A 23,185-nucleotide genomic window follows, 5' to 3' on the forward strand; every position below is an offset into this window, starting at 1 on the left:
GGATACGAGTAAGGTTAGGCTATTAAGCTGAAGCCATTTGGAACTGTTTAGAGCCACACTGTAGCAGTGTACTGTTACATGTCAGTAAGAAGGTTACGTCTTTTCTATTGCTATCATTATAAACTCACATCCAGTGTCACATCCACATTCTCAATGACAAAAACTTTTTCAAGTGCATGTGGTAGTGGCAACAGATCTAATGTTTTGATCATAGCTTGGAATAGAATAGAAATATGGGAAAATTGGAATGACTGTCCATTGACCTTAAGAGATATTCTGGTGGATATCCAAAGCAACTTAATACAAAAGTGGAAAAGTGGAATTCATTTATCCACAGAACACAGTAACACAGGCACTGCTAAGCTAAGATATAAAACATGGACTATGTGTTAAAGTCCCCCTGCAGTCGATTTTATCACTTAAAACTCATCTTTGATCACCAAAATCATAAAAGTTTTTTATATTTATAGAAATATAAAAAACATTAAAAACTTTATTTTCACCACAGGGAGACTTTAAAGAACAAAACAGTAAAGAAATGTTTTTATTAATATTTTGTGGTGGAATGGAAATTATGCAGATCGTACTAAAACTAAAGCTCTTTGCTAGTTACATAAATAAAGTGGCTAGCAAGTCTCCTTTTATATGACAGAGTATAGGGACGGAGTACAGGGGGGCCAGAGCAGCAGATTTCAAGGGGCCCAGAATACATCACACTGTTATAGAGCATTCATGTGTTTATCAGTTATTTTATTTATTTATTTATTTTGCAAATGCTTGATGATTTAGTTATTGTCTATATTATAAAGTAGCCTAATTTGAACTCTGTAACCTTTTTGTAAAAATCATTCAACCTTTGTTCGAACAAGTTTTGCAGTAGGCCTATACAGTCTTCACTACTTGCAAAAACGATATGTAAATGATGCATAAAACTACACTAGTTATACAGGTTTGGTTATCTATTTGTCCTGAACTGCACTCTGTTCCGAGAAAGCATGTGATATGGTTAAAAAAAACTTTTGGGCGATTTTGGAAGACTATTGCTGGCTTGGACCGCCACCTAGTGGACACACTAATAATATCTTAGAAAGGCTAAAATGGACGTTGTCGAGAAATATTTTTAGTGGGTAGTGTATATTCTGGTACAGTGAGTGGTTAAAAGACATTTACATCAAAAGCGACCACGGAGTAATATATTTTCGATTGGAACAAATATCCTGCAATATGCAGTGGCGCAAAACAAACAACATAGGCATGAATGCACATGCGCATTGAAAGTGAAACCTCAAGTGCACGGATGTTGTGAGGGGAAAACCGACAGATATTAAACACGCCTAGACGCAGTTGTAAGCACAGAGTTATCATTTTAACATAAAGAGCAACGATGTCTGATATTTCGAGCATATATAAGATATCTATTATCGCATTTGCATTGTTTTTTGGTGGTAAGTTTTGCTGCATTTTGGTACTCAAAACTACTCGAAAATATACATTTAATTATGTGGGATCATTAAACATAATTAAGAATGATTTCTCTTATCTTGCAGCTTCTGGTTCTGGATGTCCGGTTCTGGAGTGCTGGTTTGTCCAGGAGAAGCCCGGACATGGAGGAGGTTTCTCAGTACCAATGAGTCAAGAGAAATCTCTAATGTTCATCAGAACTGAAGCTTACAGTGAAGAGATCATGTCTGATCTTCATCCTCCTGCAGACATCAGTCCATCCAGAGTTTACTATGTGACAGGTTAGTGTCAATGCAGCATGTGATTTAAAAAAAAAATTATGTTGATTTCTGGACTATATAATCTGTAATTAGCCTATCTATAAGATGTCAAAAAGTCCATTCTCAAGTCAAAGAAGATTTACGTAATGTTGTGCTCACTTGATACTAGTTTAAATAAATACTGTAATGTTTATGATACAGTAGTAGCCTATAATATAGTCGTTTGACAGTATAGGCCTAATTATTTAAAGGAGCTGTATGTAAGATTGTGGCCAAAACTGGTACTGCAATCACTGTATCCCCTCCCCCTCCCCCTGACTCGAGGTTGCCAGATATGCTGCAGGGTCCAGCAGGAACGTAGGCTGCTACAAGGAGCTGCAGCTGTGGTAACTAGAGCAGAGCTGGCAACCCGGATGCGAAACACTTTTGACTTCGTGATTGGTAGATAGGTGGAGGGTGGGACTTCAGGCCAAAACACAACATGACAACATCAACATCAGTTGAGGGCTGCAACTTAACTTTTTAAATGACAATATCCTGGCCGTACTACTGTTGTCAGTGATATAAGTATTTGAAATGAACATGATTTCTTAATGTCTAGTGACATATCAGGGCCATTTTATGATTAATTGAAATACATTTCTTACATACAGCTCCTTTAAATCACTTTTCTACATCGACCAGATCCAACAGCCACAGATGTCATATAGTGTAATGTCACGTGTTATAGAGTACAAAATAACAATTAGATGATAACTAAACGTTAATGCACTGTTCTCCTCCAGATCCAGCTGGCACGTTCTGTAGTGCCGCCCTGAACCCACCCAAAGGCTCTGTGAATAAACCAAAGTGTGAGATTAACCCTTTCATGCCTCACGCCTCCATGGTCAGATGGACATCAGCTCTCACTGACTCTGCCCAAAGTCCAGTCTACCTGCAAGCTGATTGGTTCTCAGTGGCGGCACAAGGGCTCGATGATCAGCTGACGTTGTCCAATATTATGCGAGCGCCTTCAGCTTCTAAAGAGCCAAAAGGTAAAAAAACTAAATTGCTCATGTATTGGCAGAAAAATATTACTTCCATAATACATAATAATGATGTACATTATATAATTAATAATATTAAGAATTATTATTATACATAGTTATACATAATGGGCACTGTTTTAAAGATCTAAGCGCATGGTCTATAGCGCACGGCGCAACTTCACTTAGGTCGTGTCCGAATCCACTTTTGCTAGTTTAACGGGAAAAATGGTCTGGTCTAAAAGGGTTGTCCCTATTCTCATAATGAGTAATGGGTGTGTTTTGGGATTTACGTGCGTTCAACCAATCAGAGTCTCATCTCCCATTCCCTTTACAGTTTTTCTCGATTGCTTAAACACTATAACCAGGCTTTTGAACTAAAATTTCAAAACCATAATGCCATTTATCAAAAAGCACACCCATTCACTAAACTATAAACACTATTCCCTGTTTTGACACATGAGTCAGATTGGTTGAACTGTCACTGCAAAACTCTACACACAAATCCCTTCATTTCTCATTGCTTAGACCATGTTGTCATATAGAAAGCACTAGCATTCAAAATTGTTCACTCAATCAGCACAGCTTCAGCTCAGTTAGCACACAATTACCCAGGTGGAAACACTAAGAGTCAAAATTTAACACACACCAATCAGAACCTTCAATAGATATATAAAAGGGCCCAAATCAGTTTATTGCGTTTTGGAACAATGGATCCAGAAAGACATGAAGGAAGAGATCGAGGAGGGATAAGAATGAGGAGGAGGAAGGGCAAGGGCAAGAAGACAAGCAGTCTCAGATGAAATTCAAGCCACTCTAGTTGCCCATGTCTTAGTCAATGGGATGATTATGAGGGAGGCTGGGCTACGAGTAAGGCCAAATTTGAGTCGCTTTACCGTCGCCTTAAGAGACTTCAGGGAGGTGTGGTGGCAAACAAAATTCTATCACTGAATAAGAGACAAACATTTCCAATAGTCTTTGATGAGGTTTATTTTCTTGCAAGAAAAGGCCAGCAGTCGTACAGTCACACAGAGTAACACAGAGTGTGACAGTGAAGGGAGGGCATCCTTTCTCCTTTATAGTCTGGACTCCCAGAATGTTATCTTTCTAGGCAAATGATGGTATTTCAACCATATGTGGAACATTCTTAGACGTGTCCATCATATTGTATCCTTGAGTGGAGACCCTCCTGTTACGACCAACACTCTTTACCATTCCAATACAATTCGAATTCCATATTAGAATATGGTTTGTGTGTGCTCTTTTACTGTCATATGTTGGTCACACACATCTTACTGTAAGTAAATATAAAAAAAAAAATTTTGAGGAGAGAGTAAAAAAAAAAGAGTAAAACAGGCAAAAAAATTATTTTTGTGTGTGTGTTTTCTGTGTATGAATAAAAATGTGCCAATGTATCCACTGGTTGTGTCTTTTGTGTTCATCATGTGAAAAGGTTTGTGAGGGGAGAACCACAAGCAACATAACTTTCCAGTTTTGGAAATGTTGTTTTGAATTTATTGCACCAGTGTTTTAGACTATGTTGTAGTGTGTGTGATTTTGAGGGCTTGTGTGTCCTGTTTGAGGGCAAAGTTTGGTTTTTCAGCAAGAGTGAATGGTTTTGAGTGTAGAGCTTCATTTTGACCTGAAAATAGGATGTTTGGGGAATTGGGTGAGACGTTATGGATTTGTGTTTATAGTTTTGAGAATACGAGGCATAGTTTCAAGAAATGTGTTTAAGCAATCGAGAAAAACTGTAAAAGCCAGTTGCGCTCGCGCCATGGCAGATTCGCTATTTACGCATTTGGCATGTTTGTGTGCTGCTGTGCGTCCCTGTGTGTTTAATAAACAGAGTGTACGCACGTTGTGGACCCGCCTATAGGCGCACATTACTAACGTGTTCATTAAATAGCAAAAAAAAATATTGTGCCATTGACTTTAAACCAGGTTTCAGTTGGCCAATGGCGCAGTCTATTTCTGTTGCCTCAAAATAGCAACGCGCCAACAATTCGTTTTCAGACCAGCACGCCCATGGGCGCACAATTGGTGCAAATGCATTTGCTATTTAAACAACGTGGCGCAGGACGTGAAAATGAAAACTGCGTCGGACTGAAACTAGCAAAAAACACTTGCTTCACGCTAGGCGCTGCTTTGCGCCGGGTGTAAGATAGGGCCCAATGTGCTGTTTTAAATTTTATTTGCATTGTAATTTTTTTAATTTGCATTCCAATTCTATTTTGCAGTTCATGTATCTTATATTTTAATTAATTAATAACCTTTCTGTTCTAATGATGGTTAAACACTTTCTTTGCTCACTATGCTTCCTATTTTCCTCTCTTTCCTAAAGTCATTCTCAGTGTCTCCAGTAAAACTGCTCTGGTCCGCTCTAGACTGGGAGAACCGGTTCTGTTGGACTGTGGGTTCTGGGTCGACCCGTCTTCTCCAGTTCACGGCTCTGGATTCTCTGTCGAGTGGCGTTATCAGTTTCGGGGTGAAGGACGGCTGGTCCTCGCTTACGATGGCAAGAACGATCGGTTTGCAGAGACATCAGAGACCGGAGCCGATATTGACATCACAGGCCTCTATGAAACAGGAAATGCATCTCTGATTCTGGAAGAATCTCAAGTGAGACACTCAGGAACTTACATCTGCACAGTGTATCTTCCACATCTTCTGGCTCAGGTCGCCGTGGACCTGGAGATAGTTGGTGAGATGATGGTATACTCTGATCCTGTCATAGCCAAGTCAGATATGCATAAATTATAATGGATATTATGTTATATATATATAATATATGTTATAGTAATCATCACTGCCTCTTTTCTTCCCAGAGCCTCCATCTCTCTCCATCTACCCTTCTCCTCTTCCTCTGCTGGTTCCTGGGCAGCTGCTGCTGATCCAGTGTGAAGCGTCTGGTTTTGCTCCTCACACTCTGGATCTGGGCTGGGAGTTCACCGGGGCTGATGGGAAGTCCCGCTCTCTGGGTCAGGGTGGTGTAACGGGTCACAGACAGGCGTCTGACGGCACCTTCAGTCAGAGCAGTCGTCTGGAGCTGGACTCGGGTAAGATGAGGCTGGGTCGTGGTGGTGACATCACCTGTGTAGCCAAACACGCTGGAGGAACACGGCGAGCTACTGCTACACTCAGTGTGATTGGTGAGTGATACTGTCATAGACTGACATCATTTTCAGACAGTGTTTATGATCAATCATTAAACCTGAATAATTTCACGTCCACTTCAATTCTCTATATTCCAATGGTGGGGATTTTCAGTGATTGATTCTGCAGGATACTCCGACAAGTGACAGTCTTTATGACAGTCTGATTCATATTTTAATTTCCAAAAGAATATTTGTGTCAGTCAGAATGTTCTGCAAGTCTTGATTTGATATTGTGTTGCTATCAGGTGTCAGCGCTCCTTCTATTGAAGACTCTATGGCGATGGTCGCTGTTGCTCTGCTGCTTTACGGCATGATCAAGTTTCTCTACTGGACGTTCAGCTCTTCTGGTGAGTCGGTTTTCTAACATCACTGCAACACAGAAGAGATATTTACAAGTGAACTGACAATAGAATGGCCTGATCCATTGTAAAAAATAATTACCATATTGCAGAATATAGACTAGATTTGTGTTTGTAAATGAAATTCCCTGGAATGTATTAAAAATCCAAGCATGTCAATTTTTTTTTCATTTAGACTCCAGTGACGCTGAATTAAAGAATAAAGTAAATAACATATTTTTGCTAAATCACACTCTCAAATTTCATTTTTAAAATGCATCGATGCTGTCTTTAGTTCTCCTGTATAACTGTCTGTCTGCTTATTTCTGTCTCTTGTGTAGAAGGAGAAGTAAAGCTGGACCTGGAGGGGATTTTGAAGCTGAACAGTGTGCAGAGAAACTGCTCTTGTAAATTGCTGTACAGATTGCTGTATTTGTGTTTGGGTTGGTTACTCTCTGCAGGTATTTTTATATTTAAACGATTTTAATGATAGTTGTACAAATTCTGAAAAAAAAAAAAAAGTGAATTATTTTATTTTAAATATTGCGTTTAGTTTTCAGACTGAATTTTAAGCGTTTGAACTTTTTTAATCAGTTGTTTAGAGATATACAAGTGTAGTGCTTCAAATAATTAATGACCTGTGTGTTAAGAATCATTAGTTACCTGTCTTTCTCTCTCTCAAATCATGAAGTCTCTGAGGGGGATCAGGCTGCAGGATTCAATATTAAACAAATGAAAAGTTTTTTGTGTGTGTGTTATAAACAGTTAAAATACAGAGAATAATTGTAAGTCACCTGATAAATGTGAAGTGAAAGTTCTGATCATCACACATCTGATCTCACATTCATGCCAATCTCACTGTTTTATTACTGTATCTGACAAAGTAAAAAAAATAAAAATTAAACAGTCCTCAAACTAAAGACCCTATTTACGGCATTTTTTTGTAATGTTTGAATTGCATTTTCTGTAACTAACTCAAACAAGAACAACAACACAAAAAAAATTATCTTATGGGCTCTAATTTGTATAGGTCAAATTTTGTATGTCAAATATGGCCTAGAATTTGAGTTGCTTTGTTGTGAAAGTTAAAACTTCTGTTTCAGCAATGTTGTCAAGCATAATAAACACTGTAAACATGTACAGAAAGATCAAACAATTATTTATAATGGAGGAAACGTCACAGGGCTTGAACAGAAAGAAAATGAATACTTTTAGAAAAAACAAAGTTAAAGGACGATATTTTAATAACAGCATCTAAAAGCCACACACCAGCTACAGGTGGAGAGGAGAGAGAGTGACTGCTGAAATATTTTGTCTATCCTATAGAAAACAATTGTAGCATAGTTTGAATACTATAAAAGCCAGATGTGTCTAAGGCCTCATGGCCTACGTGACTGTAATTGCAAAGATCAAGAACATCTGAGAAGTTGCGGTAACTGAGCAGTTTTTTGCTTAGTCTGGGCTTTTCCAGGAAACAACAAGTGATGGAGAAAAGTGGTGTCTTGCCTCTGAGAAGTATGGAACTTTGTTTCCGTCACAGAATAAAGAATGAAAAAGGTAATTGTGACTTTATCTCACAATTCTGACTTTTTTTTCTCACAATTGTGAGTTTTTCACGCAATTTTGACTTTTTATCTCAGAATTGCATGATATAAAGTCACAATTGCATGTTATAAAGTCAGAATTGTGACATAAACTCGCAATTCTGAGGAAAAAATTGCAGCTGTCGGTCTTTAATTTCGAGTTTATATCTCACAATTCTGATAAAATATGTCAGAATTGCGAGATATAAACTTGCAATTGCGTGTTATAAACTCAGAATTGCAGGTATGAACTCCCAATTGTGAGAAATAAAGTCAGAATTGCGACATGTAAACTCGAAATTGTGAGATAAAAAGTCGAAATGATCTTTTAAATGTTTTATTCTGTGGCGAGCTGTGACAAGCTTCCATAGAGAAGAGTTGACTGTCCTTGAAGAATGTTGTCTATATGAGAGAGGGTTGACCATCGATTGGCAGGATTCCACAATTAGAGAGGACTTCTGGAACTCCACAACATAAAATCGAGCCAATTCAGTGAAAAGGGATTATTAGGAGGCCATGACTGATAAAGGCCAATGGAAGGAATTTAGCAAGGACACTGGGGTTACACCCCCTTTAGGAGAAGTGCCATAGTTAATTCGTCATAATTTGTCCCATTATTCCGATCATCCCATTTACAGCCGTACATTTTCTGGAATGTGTGCACACATGAAACACACCATATTTTCTGTATGCATATAGTTTGGTGACTGAATTATAGCTTAACCTATTAACCTATTGAGGTTGCTAAGTCACCGCCTGGTCTTTATGCGAAACTTCTGCTCAACCTTTGCTCTACAATACACTTGAGCATTGGCTAGACCAACCTGAAATATTACAAATGTTTAGTGTTTGAGGGTAATAAACAGCAATTATGTACCATTAATGTCAGATTTTAGTGAGATATCTTTATGTCAGCGATACTTAACATATAGTCAGCATGAAACATAAGTTGCGATAGTCTTTTATTCCCTATTATTGTTTCCTAGTGAAACGGCTTCTCAAACACGAAAAAATGTAGGACAGGACTTGATTCTGTCCATCAGGGACTTGATTGAATGGATGTTTGCTATTGGTCGATCTCATGTGAGTGACAGGTTGTCCCGCCCTCATGCCAGTAAACACATCATCAGAGAAGAGAAGAGTATTTTGAGGGGGATTTTGATTAAAAATAATGAATGCACATGAAGAAGTATGTTGTGTGTATGTATAAGTGTGTTCATGATGAAGATCCCGAGTGGTTGAACCGCTCTTTTGCACTTGGATGTTGTTTCTGAATGCCAGATGAGTTCCAGCTGCAAGTTGTGTTTATGTGTCCCAGTGTTCTGCTTCTCCTTTCTGTCTCATTCACTCACACTACTTTTATTGTTTTGTTGACAAAGTACATAAACTGCCCTTCATAGATCAGACCAAGTGACAATCAATGTCTCCACACACAGCAGTGTAGAAATATTTCAGAGTGTGTTCCTGTGGACAAAAAAATCTTCAAATATATTTAGATTTTATAAAAATACATTTATATTTACATTTACATACAGAACTACAGTCTGCATGTTTAGACTTTGACTGAAAAATTCTTCTTCAGAAATGTTGTGAATGTGAAATTAAATATTTTCCCATGTCAAGGCTTTAAAATTGCAGCCAATAGATTTTTAGGACAAGTGGAACATCATCAGTCATTATGAGGTTTTCTTAGATTGGATTGATGAACGTGAAAACTAAATAATAAAGTCATGAGACAATATTATTATAACTATTGTAAATATGAAGGACGAATTTTGCAAAAATAATAATAAATAATTTTACAAAATGTGAAAAAATATAATAAATAAATAAATCTTGATATTTGTGCATAATTAAATATATATAATAATACATTTGTGAAAATAAATAAACAAACAAAAAGAAATAGTTGGGGAAATACAAATAGGCTATGTTAAATAAAAAAGCAAAATAATAATAATAATAATAACTTTATTTTTATATAGCGCCTTTAAAGCAGCTTCTTAAGGCGCTTTACATAATAGAATTGGAAATAACAAATTTAAAATACAACACAGCAAAATGGAAAGTTTGTTTTAGTTTTTAATTTAATATTTCTATTTTTCTTTCATTGTTAAGTTATTTGAGTATGAAGACCAGTAATCGATTTTTCCTTCGCACAAGAGGATTTCAATGAATCATCATTAGGCAGAATTTGTGACATCATTGGCGGCTCACTGAAGTGAGATATCAACTGTAGATGGTTCAAAAAGATCAGTGTTTGGAAAATAATAGGGATATTATGTGCCTGTTTTCTTGCTCTTGACTCTCAAAAGGCTAAGGCTACAGATAAATATTTAGTTTAATTTGTGAATTAATAAAAACTTGTATTGCTTGATATAACAAACAAACTTCAAAATAACAAAGCTTAATACAATTCCAAGAAGTCCAAATTGCAGCAAAACTAAAACAATTATAAAACTAGAAGCATAAAACTAAAGAAACAAAAAAATAAAACTAAAGAAAATAAATTGAATACATGAATAATATTTAATTTAATTTTTTGTTGCGCGTGAGTTTTAAGGATTTGAAAAAGTTCATTAAATCTTAATGGAAATGTAAGAACATGGGAGGGTTCTTAAAGAATCTGCATTATGAAGTAACTCCAACAGCACAATATTGTTAACCAAAAATCCACTATCAGAATTCAAAGAAAAAGACAAATATTTTAGGCTATAGTTTTAAAATCAAAGTCAGGTTTTACATATTTCAAACTTAACCAAATGTAAAGGTTATCCCAGAATTTTGCATGAATAAAATGAATGTTCCAACAACTCTATGTTTGCTTCACAAAATGTGCACTCATTACAACCCAAATTAAATATGTGTCTAAAGAACTCATTACAAGGATATATCATTAAAAATGTTAAACTGAACCTCTTTTTCCTTTGGTAGAGTGGGGAAAGTGAGAAATCTTGTTCTAATTTGAACCACTTTTTTCTTTAGAAAAATCAAAAACAAGATGTCTCTTTCCAACTTTAGAAAGGAAACTCTCTGTATTTACAAATGTTCTTAAAACTTTGATCGTACAGCTCTCCTTTGTAAAATTAAGACCAGAAATGTTTAAATTACTCTTGGAAACCCAGGTGAATAACACAATGCATCTTTTACCAGCTGAACCAAATCAGGAACAAAGGCCAGGAATGACATCATGAGGTCTTCTCATGTTCAAAGACACATATAATTTCCGAGTACAAATAATATTGTATTTTCAAACAAAAATCGTCATAACTAAGGAAATTTCCTTCCCCATCCATAATGTGTACAATGGACCAGACACCTTTATCCATCCAGTCCTGGAAGAACAGATTTCCTATTAATTAAGGATACACTTATTATACCACAAAGAACAACTATGTGGGGGGAAAATGTGTTTGTATATCAGTTTCCAATATTATAATACCTTACTATGAAAAGATGACAATTTACACTTTGGTTTTGATGACCAAAAAGTCACACCTCAAAAGAAAAGCAAAAATGCCCCAAAAAGAATCACTTTTTTTTTTTTGAAGAAAAGTTATATACATATTTCAATACAGAGGCTATAGTGTGCACCTGTCTCAGTTCCATTTTTGGAGAAACAAAACACAAGATGCACATCTGACTACGCCTCTGGTCAATACAATTTTGTGTGATGCATCACCATATTACAAAAATTTTAAGAAATATGAAACTCAGAAACACTGAGTTTCTGTTATGATCTCCTGCTCCCTGAGCGGCGCTGATAAGCATCAAATGAACAACGTTGAAAACAAATCGCCGAAGAAACACGACGGACTCAGCCAATCAGCGCTCAGATTACTGGCCGTCAGCGAACCAGCGCGTCTCTTGTTGAGCTGTACATACATCCAGCGCTGAGTTTCAGGATCCGAGCGCGTAAGTTGTTTCTAATTGTCCTCTTATTGATTGATTAATAACGATATTTTATGGAAAGTATTTTATGATGCGTGTGTGAAGATTGTAAGGAACTTGACATGTTGGGAAGTTACTCTTTATGATCGATGTTTGAAGGCTTTTAACAAATAAACGGAAGTGAGCTGTACTGAATGACCGAATTAAAGAGCTACAGTCTCCAGATCAGCAGGCAATCTAACCTAAATTATTATATTTATATCCACATAATATAAAATTATTACAGTGTCCAGATCTCATTGACTAAATATGGTTCCTAGGGAATTAAACCCTTAAAGTCCATTACAAAAATGTACCATGGTAGGCATGGTTACCGCCAAAATACCATAGTTGCTGCTCTTATCATTATCGAATGTAGTTTCGTGTCTTTTTTTTTTTTTAACTAACAAATTGTAGTTTTTAATATGACTTTGATGGAAAACATGTAAAATGTATGTAAGGTAAATCAAGTCGATTGACAGTGTCAGTCATCGCATTGTTGTCATGTCCTGCATAATTACATCCTATCCAAAACAATTTTAAAGAGCATTTTGATATTTGTTTATGGCTTCTCCAGGTTCTCTTTGAGAATATATAAATTATTTGGCCATGATATTACATGTAATTACACACAAGTGTCACATACATGTAGAAATATTGCACTGATGAATATGTTGTTCTACAGGAACATACAGATTTTGGGATCTCAGTTTGGACTTTGACGCTCTTGGCCTGTTCAATGCTCAGTGCTCAAGTAAGTACAGAAAAGCTAAACAAGTCAATTTGAAGTACTATATGCTATATGTGAAAGCACTTTGGACATTCATGGTACAGTTACAGAGAGAGTGTTAAATGTAACTCTGTTTACTGAGACACTTGCGCACAGAGTGAAATCTTAAAGAGTAACTGGTGTGTTTCCAGGTATTGGTGTAGTTGAAATGCAGGCTTGACACCTCCACATTCGTTACTCCCCAGCAAATTCGTTCTCCTCCCTTCCGGATGGCCGGAGCAGTGATGGACAGCATTGTGATCCTTGATGATGACGATGAAGAAGCTTCCACATCTGCATCCTGTTCGTATGCGACGACCTGCCAGTCGAAAACGCCTCTGAAGAATCAGCTGCCACGTCCAACACACATCACACAGTCTCCGTTTGCTTCTGCAAAGAAGGAGGTTCATGTCCTGCAAGTGGAGAATGAAAAACTGTTTGCAGAGGTATGTTTTTTTATGAATATTTACCAAGAGTTATTATATATTTCATGCAGAAAATGAGCATATTACACTAACTACATATTGCAAAAATGTCTAACCAGACACCAGTTTAGAAACTTTAATATGTACATAACATTCTGGGGGGTTTCGTCCTGTAATCCTATTGAAATTATTCCTTTCCTGTCCCACTTCTAATCCAACCAAATGGTCCCATGGTCCAGTTTGTGGAACATTGCTCCAAACACTCGCAAGATCATCCGGAAGTCGTGACTTACCTACAGACCAGACACTCTAAGGCCCTGCCGACCTTCCTGTCGTCGGTGGAGTTTCGAAACACTCTGGGCCGATGCCTCACACGGGCCCAGGCCAACACGGGGAAAACCTTCGTCTACATTAACGAACTCTGCACCGTTCTTAAACAGCACACGGCTCGGAAGCGGAGCTCCATACAGTCTCTCCCTTCTCAGGCAAAACCCGAGGAGAAGAGCAATGGGACAAATGTAAAGGAGCAGGTGCAGGTTCAAGAAGAAGAGGAAAAGCAAGAGGAGAATGAGGAATCGAAGACAACGAAAAGGGCTTCAAGGAGACAGGTACTGTAGCAATCCATCATAACTCACAGATACACTCATTTTATATGTTGTGAAGATCAATATGACAGTGGTCTTGGATATTATATACAGACACTGTTGGTTTTCAGCTGGCCTTGGTTCTGGAATAATTTTTCCATTAATTTTCTCCTTAGGGAATTTTAATTTTCTCCATTTAAAAAAAAGTATTCAGTGAAGAGTTTGCATGCTGTGTTCCAGTTACAGTGGGATGTGAGATATTCATATGTGAAATCATCAACTTTTACTGAACGTAAAAGTGTTTTATTGCATGAATTACGATGTCTGACTTTTATCTTTTAACACACTTTTCAAAGTAGAAAAATAGAAGGTAAATAGAAAGCAGAATAAGTCATGAAACAAACCAATCATTCAAACTTAGATTTAAAGCAAAAAAAAGTATTTAAGAAGTGTAAAGAACAAATGTACAACACTGTATTTTATTTTATTAGGCGATGTACTACTCATCTAATGAAGCATGTAACTAAATAAAAAATGACAGTACAACATAAAAAATATTCCATTTATGCAAATGCATAAGTAGGCTATAGTATCATATATCAATACTTAAAAATGTCTGTTCATGTTTGGCCTGTTGAACAGTTTACTTGTTATTGCTAAAATTAACAAATAATAAAAAATGAATGGGATTTACTTCTGGAAACACAACTTTAGTTTTCTATACTTGTGCACATTGAACTTATTTGAGGGATTTAGTACATGTAATTTGTGTGCCTCTCATGTTCTGTTTCAGATAGCGTACCTGGAAAACCTGCTGAAGGTGTATAACGAGGAGATCCGACGGCTTCAGGAGAGGGAGTTGAGTGTGGATGATCTTGAGAAGGAGGACTCCAGTTATATTCAGGAGCACAAGCTCAAACGCAAGGTGAATCTGTTTCTTCTTGTTTTATAATTCTTCATCTCGCTGATTTAGCTCAAATAAATCCATTGCGGAAGTTGTCGCTTGTTTTTTAATAAATGGTCTTATTGGAATGGACAGGAAGTTTTGAGTTCTGGAAATTACAGTATGTTTTCATAGTAAATCAATCTGTTATATCAAAAGATCAGATATGTTTTAATGCAGTCAAACTACATTGAAATAATGAGATTTTATTGGGTTTTATATGGTCGTGTTCTAATCATTATCTTGAATGCTCTTTCTGTGGTCTCAGATGATGAAGATCTATGAAAAACTGTGCGAGCTGAAGGGCTGCAACACGCTGACGGGTCGAGTGATCGAGCAGAAGATTGCCTACAGTGGGACACGCTACCCAGAGATCAACAAAAAGGTTTTGCTTGTGAAGTCACATCCCTCAAAATCCGTTCTCAAAGTCCACATACACACTGAAAAGTTTCAAAAGTAAAAACTGTATCTAAAGCGAGAGTGAGTCCCCTAAAGTATCGTTCCATGTATGTATATGAGTCGCTCCCAAAACTGTGATGATTGACACTGTGGTGGTAACCATAGCAATGTTCTGTCGTCTCGCGTGTTTGGTATCCCCTGTTCTGACCAAAGAAATATTACAGTGACAAAAGACTAACTAAAAAAAAACTCTAACTAAAGCACAGTCGACAGTGGTATCGTGTTTTGCTTGGAAAGGCTTCTTAGAGCGCAATGTGCACTTATAAGCATTTTTGTGCTTGTTTAAGCTTGGCTCATAAAGCTATCGAGTTTACGGAGTTACTAAAGTGAACGTGCGGGTCGCAATATTTTGGTCTTGTTTTCAGCATTAAAGCATTTGGATTTACTTTGGTTTATTGTGAGCTTATTCTTGTTCGCTGTTTTTCTTGCAAAGTCTGGCAACACGATTGAGTCGAGGTTCGCTCCGCTTTCCCTGTGATTTCTTGCACCGCACATACAGAAGAGAGAAACATTTCTGATGCACGTTAAACTACGTCATATACAAGTAGTTGTTCAGTTCGGTTCTGTACACACTGTGTAGTTAATTCAGTTGTAGAATGCGCTTGTCACTCCTGTAAATTACTGAACCGTGTGTGTACAGAACAGTATTAAGCACTAAGTCTACGTTAACACTGTTCGTTTTTGTGATTGACAACTGCATTTACTTACAGGTGTGAGTTTTGAAATGTCCTGTTCACACAGAAACTTACAGTAGTGCCTTGAATACTGTTTGTGAACGTGCAACAAGAGTCAAGCCTGTATTTTCTATCCAGTAACCACAACAGTGACCAAAGTAATAGTTCATCCGTAAAATCTTCATTAACCGACAGCAGCTTTTACTGTATATCTGTATCTCTACACTCACGCTTAGAACACAAAACTGACAGAAGCCACTCAGGATGGAGAATAGTGACTGTATTTAAAACCTTCAGATGACACACAGTTCATATTTCCGTCGCTGTACGTTACCGAAACCACATGTGATAACACGCAACACACAGTTGTTGGGTCTCTCACACTGTATGACGGGACAGACAACTAGTTTTCCAGGTCCGTTCTCACAGTGCGGGTTTTCCGAGAATCCTGAAAATGTACAGGTGTGAGTTCGGTACTAGAATGCGGTTGTCACTCCTGTAAATAACCATATTGTGTGTGAACGTAACTGTATTAAGGACTCAAATACAGGACTTGACAACTGCATTCTGTTGCTGGGTGAACGTGGCCTAAAAGGTGAACTGACAGTCAAAAATGCCAAAGAAAGTGACAAAAATGTCTATTAATTAAAATTGTATTAGTACATTACATTTATAAAAGTATCTTTTTATTGTAATATTTTCCTAAATTTATTCAGATCGAGATTTTTATTTATTTATCTCGAAGTGTGGTTTTATATGGCTAGATGAAAGACACCCTCATAAAGGTAAAAATTGCTCATGCAACTGGAATGAAATCCCAGGGGATATATTCATAAAAGAATGAATATTTAGCTATATTTTTCCTTTGTTTTCATATATTACTGTCTTCTTTTCTCTTTGGTTTGTAGATCGAACGCTACATTAACAGTTCAGAAGCTTTTCACAATCCACCGGACTACACAGATATCCTGAAGGTGGTGCAGCGCGCCAACGAACGCTACAGTCTCCAGCTCGCCCGCAAACACATGACCCAGATCGCCCAAGAAGCCTTCCGAGAGACGGGCAACAAACTGCAGGAGAGACGACACCTCGACATGGTCTACAACTTTGGTTCCCACCTTACGGATTCATATAAACCTAGTAATTCAATTTAATTACTAGAAGATAAGGAAGTCATATTGTATAAGTCTGATGCCCTGCTTCCTTGATGCTTCAAACTCATCAGTGTTTTATGTACATTTCTGGATTGATGTGATAACAGATGGACCCCAGTAATATTTAGAGATTGTAAGTAAAAAAAAAAAAATTGTTCTGTGTTTTTCCAGCGTTAGATCCTGCACTCGTTGACCCAACACTACATCGCAGACTACGCTCCAATAGAGACACGGCCATCAGCAGCCTGGAGGAGGTGATCAACAAATACGCTAATAAACAGGAAGACATGGAGGTCGAGGAAATGAGGAAAAGACAAGAGCGAGAGAGACTGAAAAAAGAGGTAAAAGAACAAAGTACATTCTTATTGTTCATTTTGTTTTAAAATCTACAGAGACCTAGAGGAATATTACTGATTCAGTTATAAAACCACACTGAAATGTTATGCTTAAAATGTAATGAAATGCATTGTAATAAATTAAATATGATTTTAAATATTTAAAAATATATATTTTTTATAAATAATAGTTAAATTCTTTCTTGATGCAAATATATTGTTTAATTTTATAAATAAGATATTAATTAAATAACTTCTAAAAAGTAAATTAATTTATTAATTAAAAAATAATTAAATTTTAATTAATCTTTTTCACTTTTTAGAAGATATTTAATTATTTATAAAAAGTGAAAAAGATTAATTAAAATTAATTCAATCATTTTTTTAAAATATATTAAATAATGATTTTAAATGTAATTAAAACCATTAATTTACTAAATTTTGTAATTTTAGTATATCAGAAATATTAGTAATTTCACCATTAATATTTTTATTATTAAGATTGATATAAATCTATTTACCTTTTTTTTTGCTTCAAGTTATTTCATCATAAAAATCTTTTCATTTGTCTTTTTACCAAACTTGACCTAAATTGACAAGTACAATGAAAATGTTTAAAGCGATAAGTAAAATAGTAATTTTTCTATCAAGACAGGTTTACCATGGGTTTTTAATAAATAATTAATTATTTGTATTCATATTTAACGATATAACAATATAAGTAATAAACAGGAATATGTATCTACATATTATGAACAATATAAAGTTAATATAATTTGAAAAAATTAAAATATTCTATTTTAATTAACATATTAAATAAATATATTAATATAATTATAATAATAATAATATTATATATATTATAATAATATTGTTTAATTAACTTGTTTCTTGATGTAAATTTTGCTGTGTTGTTGATTCTGGATGCACTTAGCCTAAGGCCGAAAACCTAAACCGAAAATGCTTTTTAAAAATGATTTATTTATTGTTTTAAATGAGCTTTTTCTTATATAATTGTATTAATATTAGACTTTTTAATTAAATGTAATGCTTTTAATGATACTGATTTAAAATAAAAAACAAGCCAATAAAATAAAATAACCACAATTTGATTGAAAGTAACAGCCGTTTCTCTCTTTCGGCCAAAACATTTTAAATCTGTTTTTCCTTCACGTTTGCAGGCACTAAATGGGCAACAGGGTGACAGCAAAGAAAAAGAAAAAGAAAAAGAGGAAACGGAAGAAAAAGAAGAACAGGAAGTAAAAGAGGAAGAAGAGGAGGAAGAAGATGAAGAAACGGACGATTCCTCTGATCCTGATATTGAAGAGGAGATCCAAGCCAGTCAAGAACTAGTTGGTCCAGGTATGAAGGGAATAAATCTTAAGTCTCAGACTTCTAAAACCATTGCTTATATTCAATGTGTCCAGTTCATGGTGAGAAAACTGATTTCTCCTTTGCTGACGTGTTTCAGATGATGACGAAGAGGACATAGAAGAAGAGCAGTTGAACAACAGTGACAATGAACAGCCAATCAATGAGAACTCTCCTCTGTCAATCAAATCATCCGTACAGGATACAGAGGAAGATCCGGGTGACGAGGACCAGCAGTCTCCAGCCAGCAGCACACATGAGGCAGGAACTGTGGAAACACACACCAACGGCACACTTGATAAACCAAGCCCTCTCTCCACAGAGGACATCAGTCAGTCAGAGACAATGGACTCTTTGCCTACCGTCAATGCAGAACCTGTTTCCACTAATCACAGTAAACCTGTTTCTAAAAGCACCAGTATCTGCACTGAGACTGTCTCCACTAATCGGGGCTCATCGCCAGCTCCCATGAGATCAGCCAACTGCAGTCCACTACCTCCAACAAGCCCTTTACTGATCGACGAGACGGGCAACTACAGGAAAAGAAAACGCACCTCGACTGAAAAACAAACTGCCGCCTACAATGGGAAATGCACACGGGACAGGTAAAACTGAAGGAAATGTACAAACTTACAATGACAATTTGTTTGTTTAATCACTTACTATTAAAGGGGTTCTTTTATGCTTCTTTCTTTAGTGTGTAATGTTGCTGTTTGAGCATGAAAAAGGTCTGCAAAGTTACAAAGCACAGTCACTCCAAAAGGAGTTATTCTCTGTATCAGTGTACGCTGTTTCTGAACTCCCTGAAACGCCTCAATTGTAGTCATGAGTTCTCTTCCAGGAACAAATGTCACAATGTTCCTCGTTTAAATAATTCCCGCCCAAGGTATAGGGCAGGGATAGGCAACTCCGGTCCTGGAGGGCCACTGTCCTGCAGAGTTTAACTCCAACCCTAATTAAACACACCTGAACAAGGCAATCAATGTTTCAGGATTACAAGATAGATACAGGCAGGTGAGTTTTTATCAGGGCTGAAGCTAAACTCTGCAGGACAGTGGCCCTCCAGGACCGAAGTTGCCTATCCCTGGTATAGGGCAAAAATGGGCGAGGCCTTGTTGAGTTGCGTTAGTAGTGTGTTGAAACTCGCAGTTTTGGTAAAGGGTGTGACATTTTCAAAACACACTCAGAGTGGTTGACCAATCACAACACACTGGTCCAGCCGACCAGTCAGAGCACATTGCTCTTTTCAGAAGGAGGGACTTCATAGAGACAGGAACTAAACTGAGCGTTACTGACAGACTGGGAAGAGAGGTGCTGCAACAAGGTAATATATGGGGAAAATAATGCTTTTTTTGAACATTGAAGCATGAAAACAAAATCAAGACCTTGAAAATGTCCCATTTTTAATTATTAAACAATGTAAATGAAAATGTTTTTTTAACATTAATATTTTTTATCATCATTAATATTTATTTATTTGCAATGTTTTTTTATTTATTTTTTTATCAGAAGATTCTATTTTTTACCAAACCTGGCCTATGTTGCCAAGTACAAAAAAAAAAAAAACCCAAAAAAAACAAGACAGGTTTGCCATGGGTTTTTCCTAAAAATGTTATTGTTTTTATTTACAGGCACCAATATAACAATATTAGTAATAAACTGCAATATTTATCTACATTTTGTATATAAAATATGATTATTATTTTCGAACAAAATATTTTGAGAAACACAGTAGGAGAGTTTCTGAAGACTGTTGGCCATTTTTTTTCTCCATACAATAAAAAAATTAAATCAAAAGCACCATAAATGTCATTGAGTTCCACACAACTCATTATAAATACATTATATTCAGAGTCATTTGAAACCATTCAATAGTTTTCAGTGAGAAACAGACTAATATATCAGTCACATTCAGCGAGCCATTGAACTGGATCATTGTGTGTGTGAGTTGTACTTGAGAACCAAATCATTCAGACTGTTTTTGCAAAGCAGATCATGTGATTTCACTAAAAAGAACTGATTCAAAAGAATGACTTGTTCGTGTTTTTGGCATTGCCATGTCTCTCGAGAACGTGCCCTTCTGCGGATGTCAATATGCTGATCTGTGGATGTCAGATTTTTCTCCTTTTGTGTTCCTCAGAAGAAAGAAAGCCATCCTGGTTTGGAACAACATGGCAGTTTTAGGTGAATTATTACTTGTTTATGCAGTGCTGTTTTTCTCATGTTTCCCTCAGTGATATTCCTCTGGATATGGGAGTGGTCTGCTGCTCTGAGCAGGAAGACTCAACCAGGAAGAGGACAAGGACTCCGACGAAGGGCATGGTCAGGAGCTCAAGAGCCACACCTCCGCCGAAGAGAAATAAGGTGACGGTGTGTTTGGTTTTAGCTTGCATTGAAAAACTTCAGTAAATCAATTTGAATCTGTTGAATTGCATTTGCATGTTATTACACTATTCCAGCAGCAAAAAGGCTAGACCAGGGGTGTCCAATCCTGCTCCTGGAGGGACACTGTCCTGAAGCCAAAGACTATAGAATTACACAAGATTTGTCACTCGTTTTGTTTTGGAGAATTAGATGTTTCCCCATTTAAAAAGATTGGAGCTGCACTTGCATGCCCTAGAGGCGTTTCAAAGATGGCCGCCGAGTGGAGTGAAATGACTGGGGCTGTCTACACGACGCCGTTTTTAACTAAAAACATTAAACTTTTTATGCGTTTTGGCCGTTCGTTTACACAACAACAGCATTTTCAGTACTTGAAATGCAAACTTTTGAAAACGGGTTTCGAAGTGCAAGTTTTTAAAAAAGGTCCCCGTGTACACAACAAAAACGCAAATCTCTGAAAATGACGACGTTATGCAAATTCGTATTATGCCGAGTTCACACTGAACGATTTTAGGCCCAGTTTTCGCTCGCCGACAGGTTTTGTGAGATCGCCGACAAATGGCCGAAATCATAGGCAAATCGGTGCTCGTTCACGCAAGTGACGTTCACGCAAGTGACAATCACGCAGTGTGAATTATCAAAGACGCGATCTGAGAGGATCACCGACGAGTCTAATGCTAAATCTGTCGGCGATTCAAAACCCTGCTGTGTGAATGTGTATTGACTGAAAACTACATCGGCGATGACCTACAGCCAATGAGAGTGCAAGATATTTTAGTATTATATTATAGTATTTTTTAATATTTTGGATTAGTTTTTATTTTTGTTGGTTTTATTAGTTTATTTTTAAATGTTATTTTTATATTTATTTTAGTAATTAGTACTTCAGCTTAAACCAAATGAAAAATTACTAATGTTGCTTTGGCAACTAACTGAAATATTTACTAAAAGTATACCTGAAAGTTTTTTTTTTTTAAGTTTAATTTCAATAAAAATTTGTTTCAATTACCATAAATGTTTTTAATTAGTTTTAGTTAATAACAACACAGCATCACAGGGCCATTACACACAGAACTAACTCCTGTGGTTGATGTGTTGACAGGTGAACGTGGCGACTCAGTGCGACCCAGAGGAAGTGATCGTTCTCTCGGATTCAGAGTGAACTCTGCCGTCCGTCACAGGGTACCGAACTGGCATCTCAGACAGCTTCCTGTTCCAATAGTGCCTGCTAATGTGAACTTAAAACAAAAATGTTTTATTTTACTTTGGACTGGTTCAATCAGCTTTTGAATCACCGCCCCTTTTCCGCGATGCCACTGTTTACTTTTTATACAAGGGAAAATGGCATGCCGTTATTCATTCTGGCTTTTTAGAGGTATTTTGGTAAAACGTAAATGGGTCTTGCCTCTAAACATTCTTACTCCGAGGGTTTATCTTGTATTGTATTTATGGTTTTAGTTTGAGGGTTTAGATGCAATCCTCATTTGTGCCAAGAGTCATTAGGGGAAGTGAGCTTTCCCTCCTCAAGTCAATAAATGCTCTCATTTTGTGTAGTGTTTGACTTACATGTTGATTACTTTGTACAGTGCACTGTGGATTTTTTAAGCAGCTGTAGAAATAATTCTCACAAGCATAGGAATGTTTGTTTTCAGATGTCTTAAATGAATAGTTTACCCAAAAAAATAAAAATTCAGACATTAATAACTTCCCCTTATGTTTTTTTGCTGCTTCTGTGGAATACAGAATAAAACTATATAGATTTGGAATGACTTGAGTGAGAAAATGTTGAGCGAATTTTTCTTTTTGGGTGAACTATCCCTTTAAGGGCCTCAGGTGACAAAGCACAAAAGTTAAGTGTCTTCCTACACTTGACGTTTGATATTGAAGTGATTTCTGTAAACTGCTGATGATTGATCTATTAAATTGATCAATATTATCATATTAAAAATTGTTTTTAATTGCGCTGCTTAACTAATTGAGAATTGAACTGGCATGAGAAAAGACAAGGTACATCAAGAGAACATATTAAATCTGTTGTAGAAAGTTTGACTTTTTATATTAATAACAGAGTTTGTTCATATCATGGTAATTTATTCCACACTGGTGGAGTAAGGCATATTAAACAATGCCTTTTTTATAACGATATTTGTTTTTTATCCTGTACTTAAAGGTATATTTCACCCAAAAATGACATTTTTGTCATGTTGTTCTAAACCTGTATGGCATTGTTTCTTCTGCAGAACACAAAGAAGATAATTTGAAGATTTTTTTCCAATAAAGGTAAAAATTAGTTTTTTTGAGTGAGCTATCACTTTAAAACATTCAGGGTAAACT

At 36.5% G+C, this 23,185-nt stretch overlaps 2 protein-coding genes across 4 annotated transcripts; both read left to right on the top strand.

The window, feature by feature from the left end:
• The first annotated feature begins 1,061 nt into the window (after positions 1 to 1,061).
• LOC307162887 (tapasin-like) lies at positions 1,062 to 7,383 on the top strand. Its single transcript, XM_079878608.1, has 8 exons — positions 1,062 to 1,445; positions 1,548 to 1,742; positions 2,507 to 2,755; positions 5,091 to 5,450; positions 5,575 to 5,898; positions 6,150 to 6,251; positions 6,439 to 6,467; positions 6,584 to 7,383. The coding sequence occupies exons 1-8, from the start codon at positions 1,385 to 1,387 to the stop codon at positions 6,593 to 6,595; spliced, it is 1,332 nt and encodes a 443-aa protein (XP_079734734.1). The 5' UTR covers positions 1,062 to 1,384; the 3' UTR covers positions 6,596 to 7,383.
• A 4,281-nt stretch (positions 7,384 to 11,664) lies between these two features.
• Positions 11,665 to 23,145, top strand: daxx (death-domain associated protein). 3 transcript variants are annotated; one of them, XM_079878423.1, is made up of 12 exons: positions 11,665 to 11,740; positions 12,441 to 12,509; positions 12,731 to 12,970; positions 13,189 to 13,557; positions 14,327 to 14,458; positions 14,745 to 14,861; positions 16,518 to 16,749; positions 16,935 to 17,104; positions 18,280 to 18,460; positions 18,570 to 19,074; positions 20,704 to 20,833; positions 21,954 to 23,145. In XM_079878423.1, exons 2-12 carry the CDS (start codon positions 12,495 to 12,497, stop codon positions 22,011 to 22,013), a joined length of 2,151 nt encoding a protein of 716 aa, XP_079734549.1. In that variant the 5' UTR covers positions 11,665 to 11,740; positions 12,441 to 12,494; the 3' UTR covers positions 22,014 to 23,145. The 3 variants fall into 3 exon arrangements, with proteins under 3 accessions (XP_079734549.1, XP_079734551.1, XP_079734550.1); XM_079878425.1 differs by having other exon boundaries at positions 11,678 to 11,740; positions 12,677 to 12,970; XM_079878424.1 differs by lacking the exon at positions 11,665 to 11,740 and adding an exon at positions 11,904 to 11,948.
• The last annotated feature ends 40 nt before the right edge of the window (positions 23,146 to 23,185 follow it).

This window comes from Squalius cephalus (assembly GCF_949319135.1).
Source record: "Squalius cephalus genome assembly, chromosome: 8".
NCBI classification, from domain to species: domain Eukaryota; kingdom Metazoa; phylum Chordata; class Actinopteri; order Cypriniformes; family Leuciscidae; genus Squalius; species Squalius cephalus.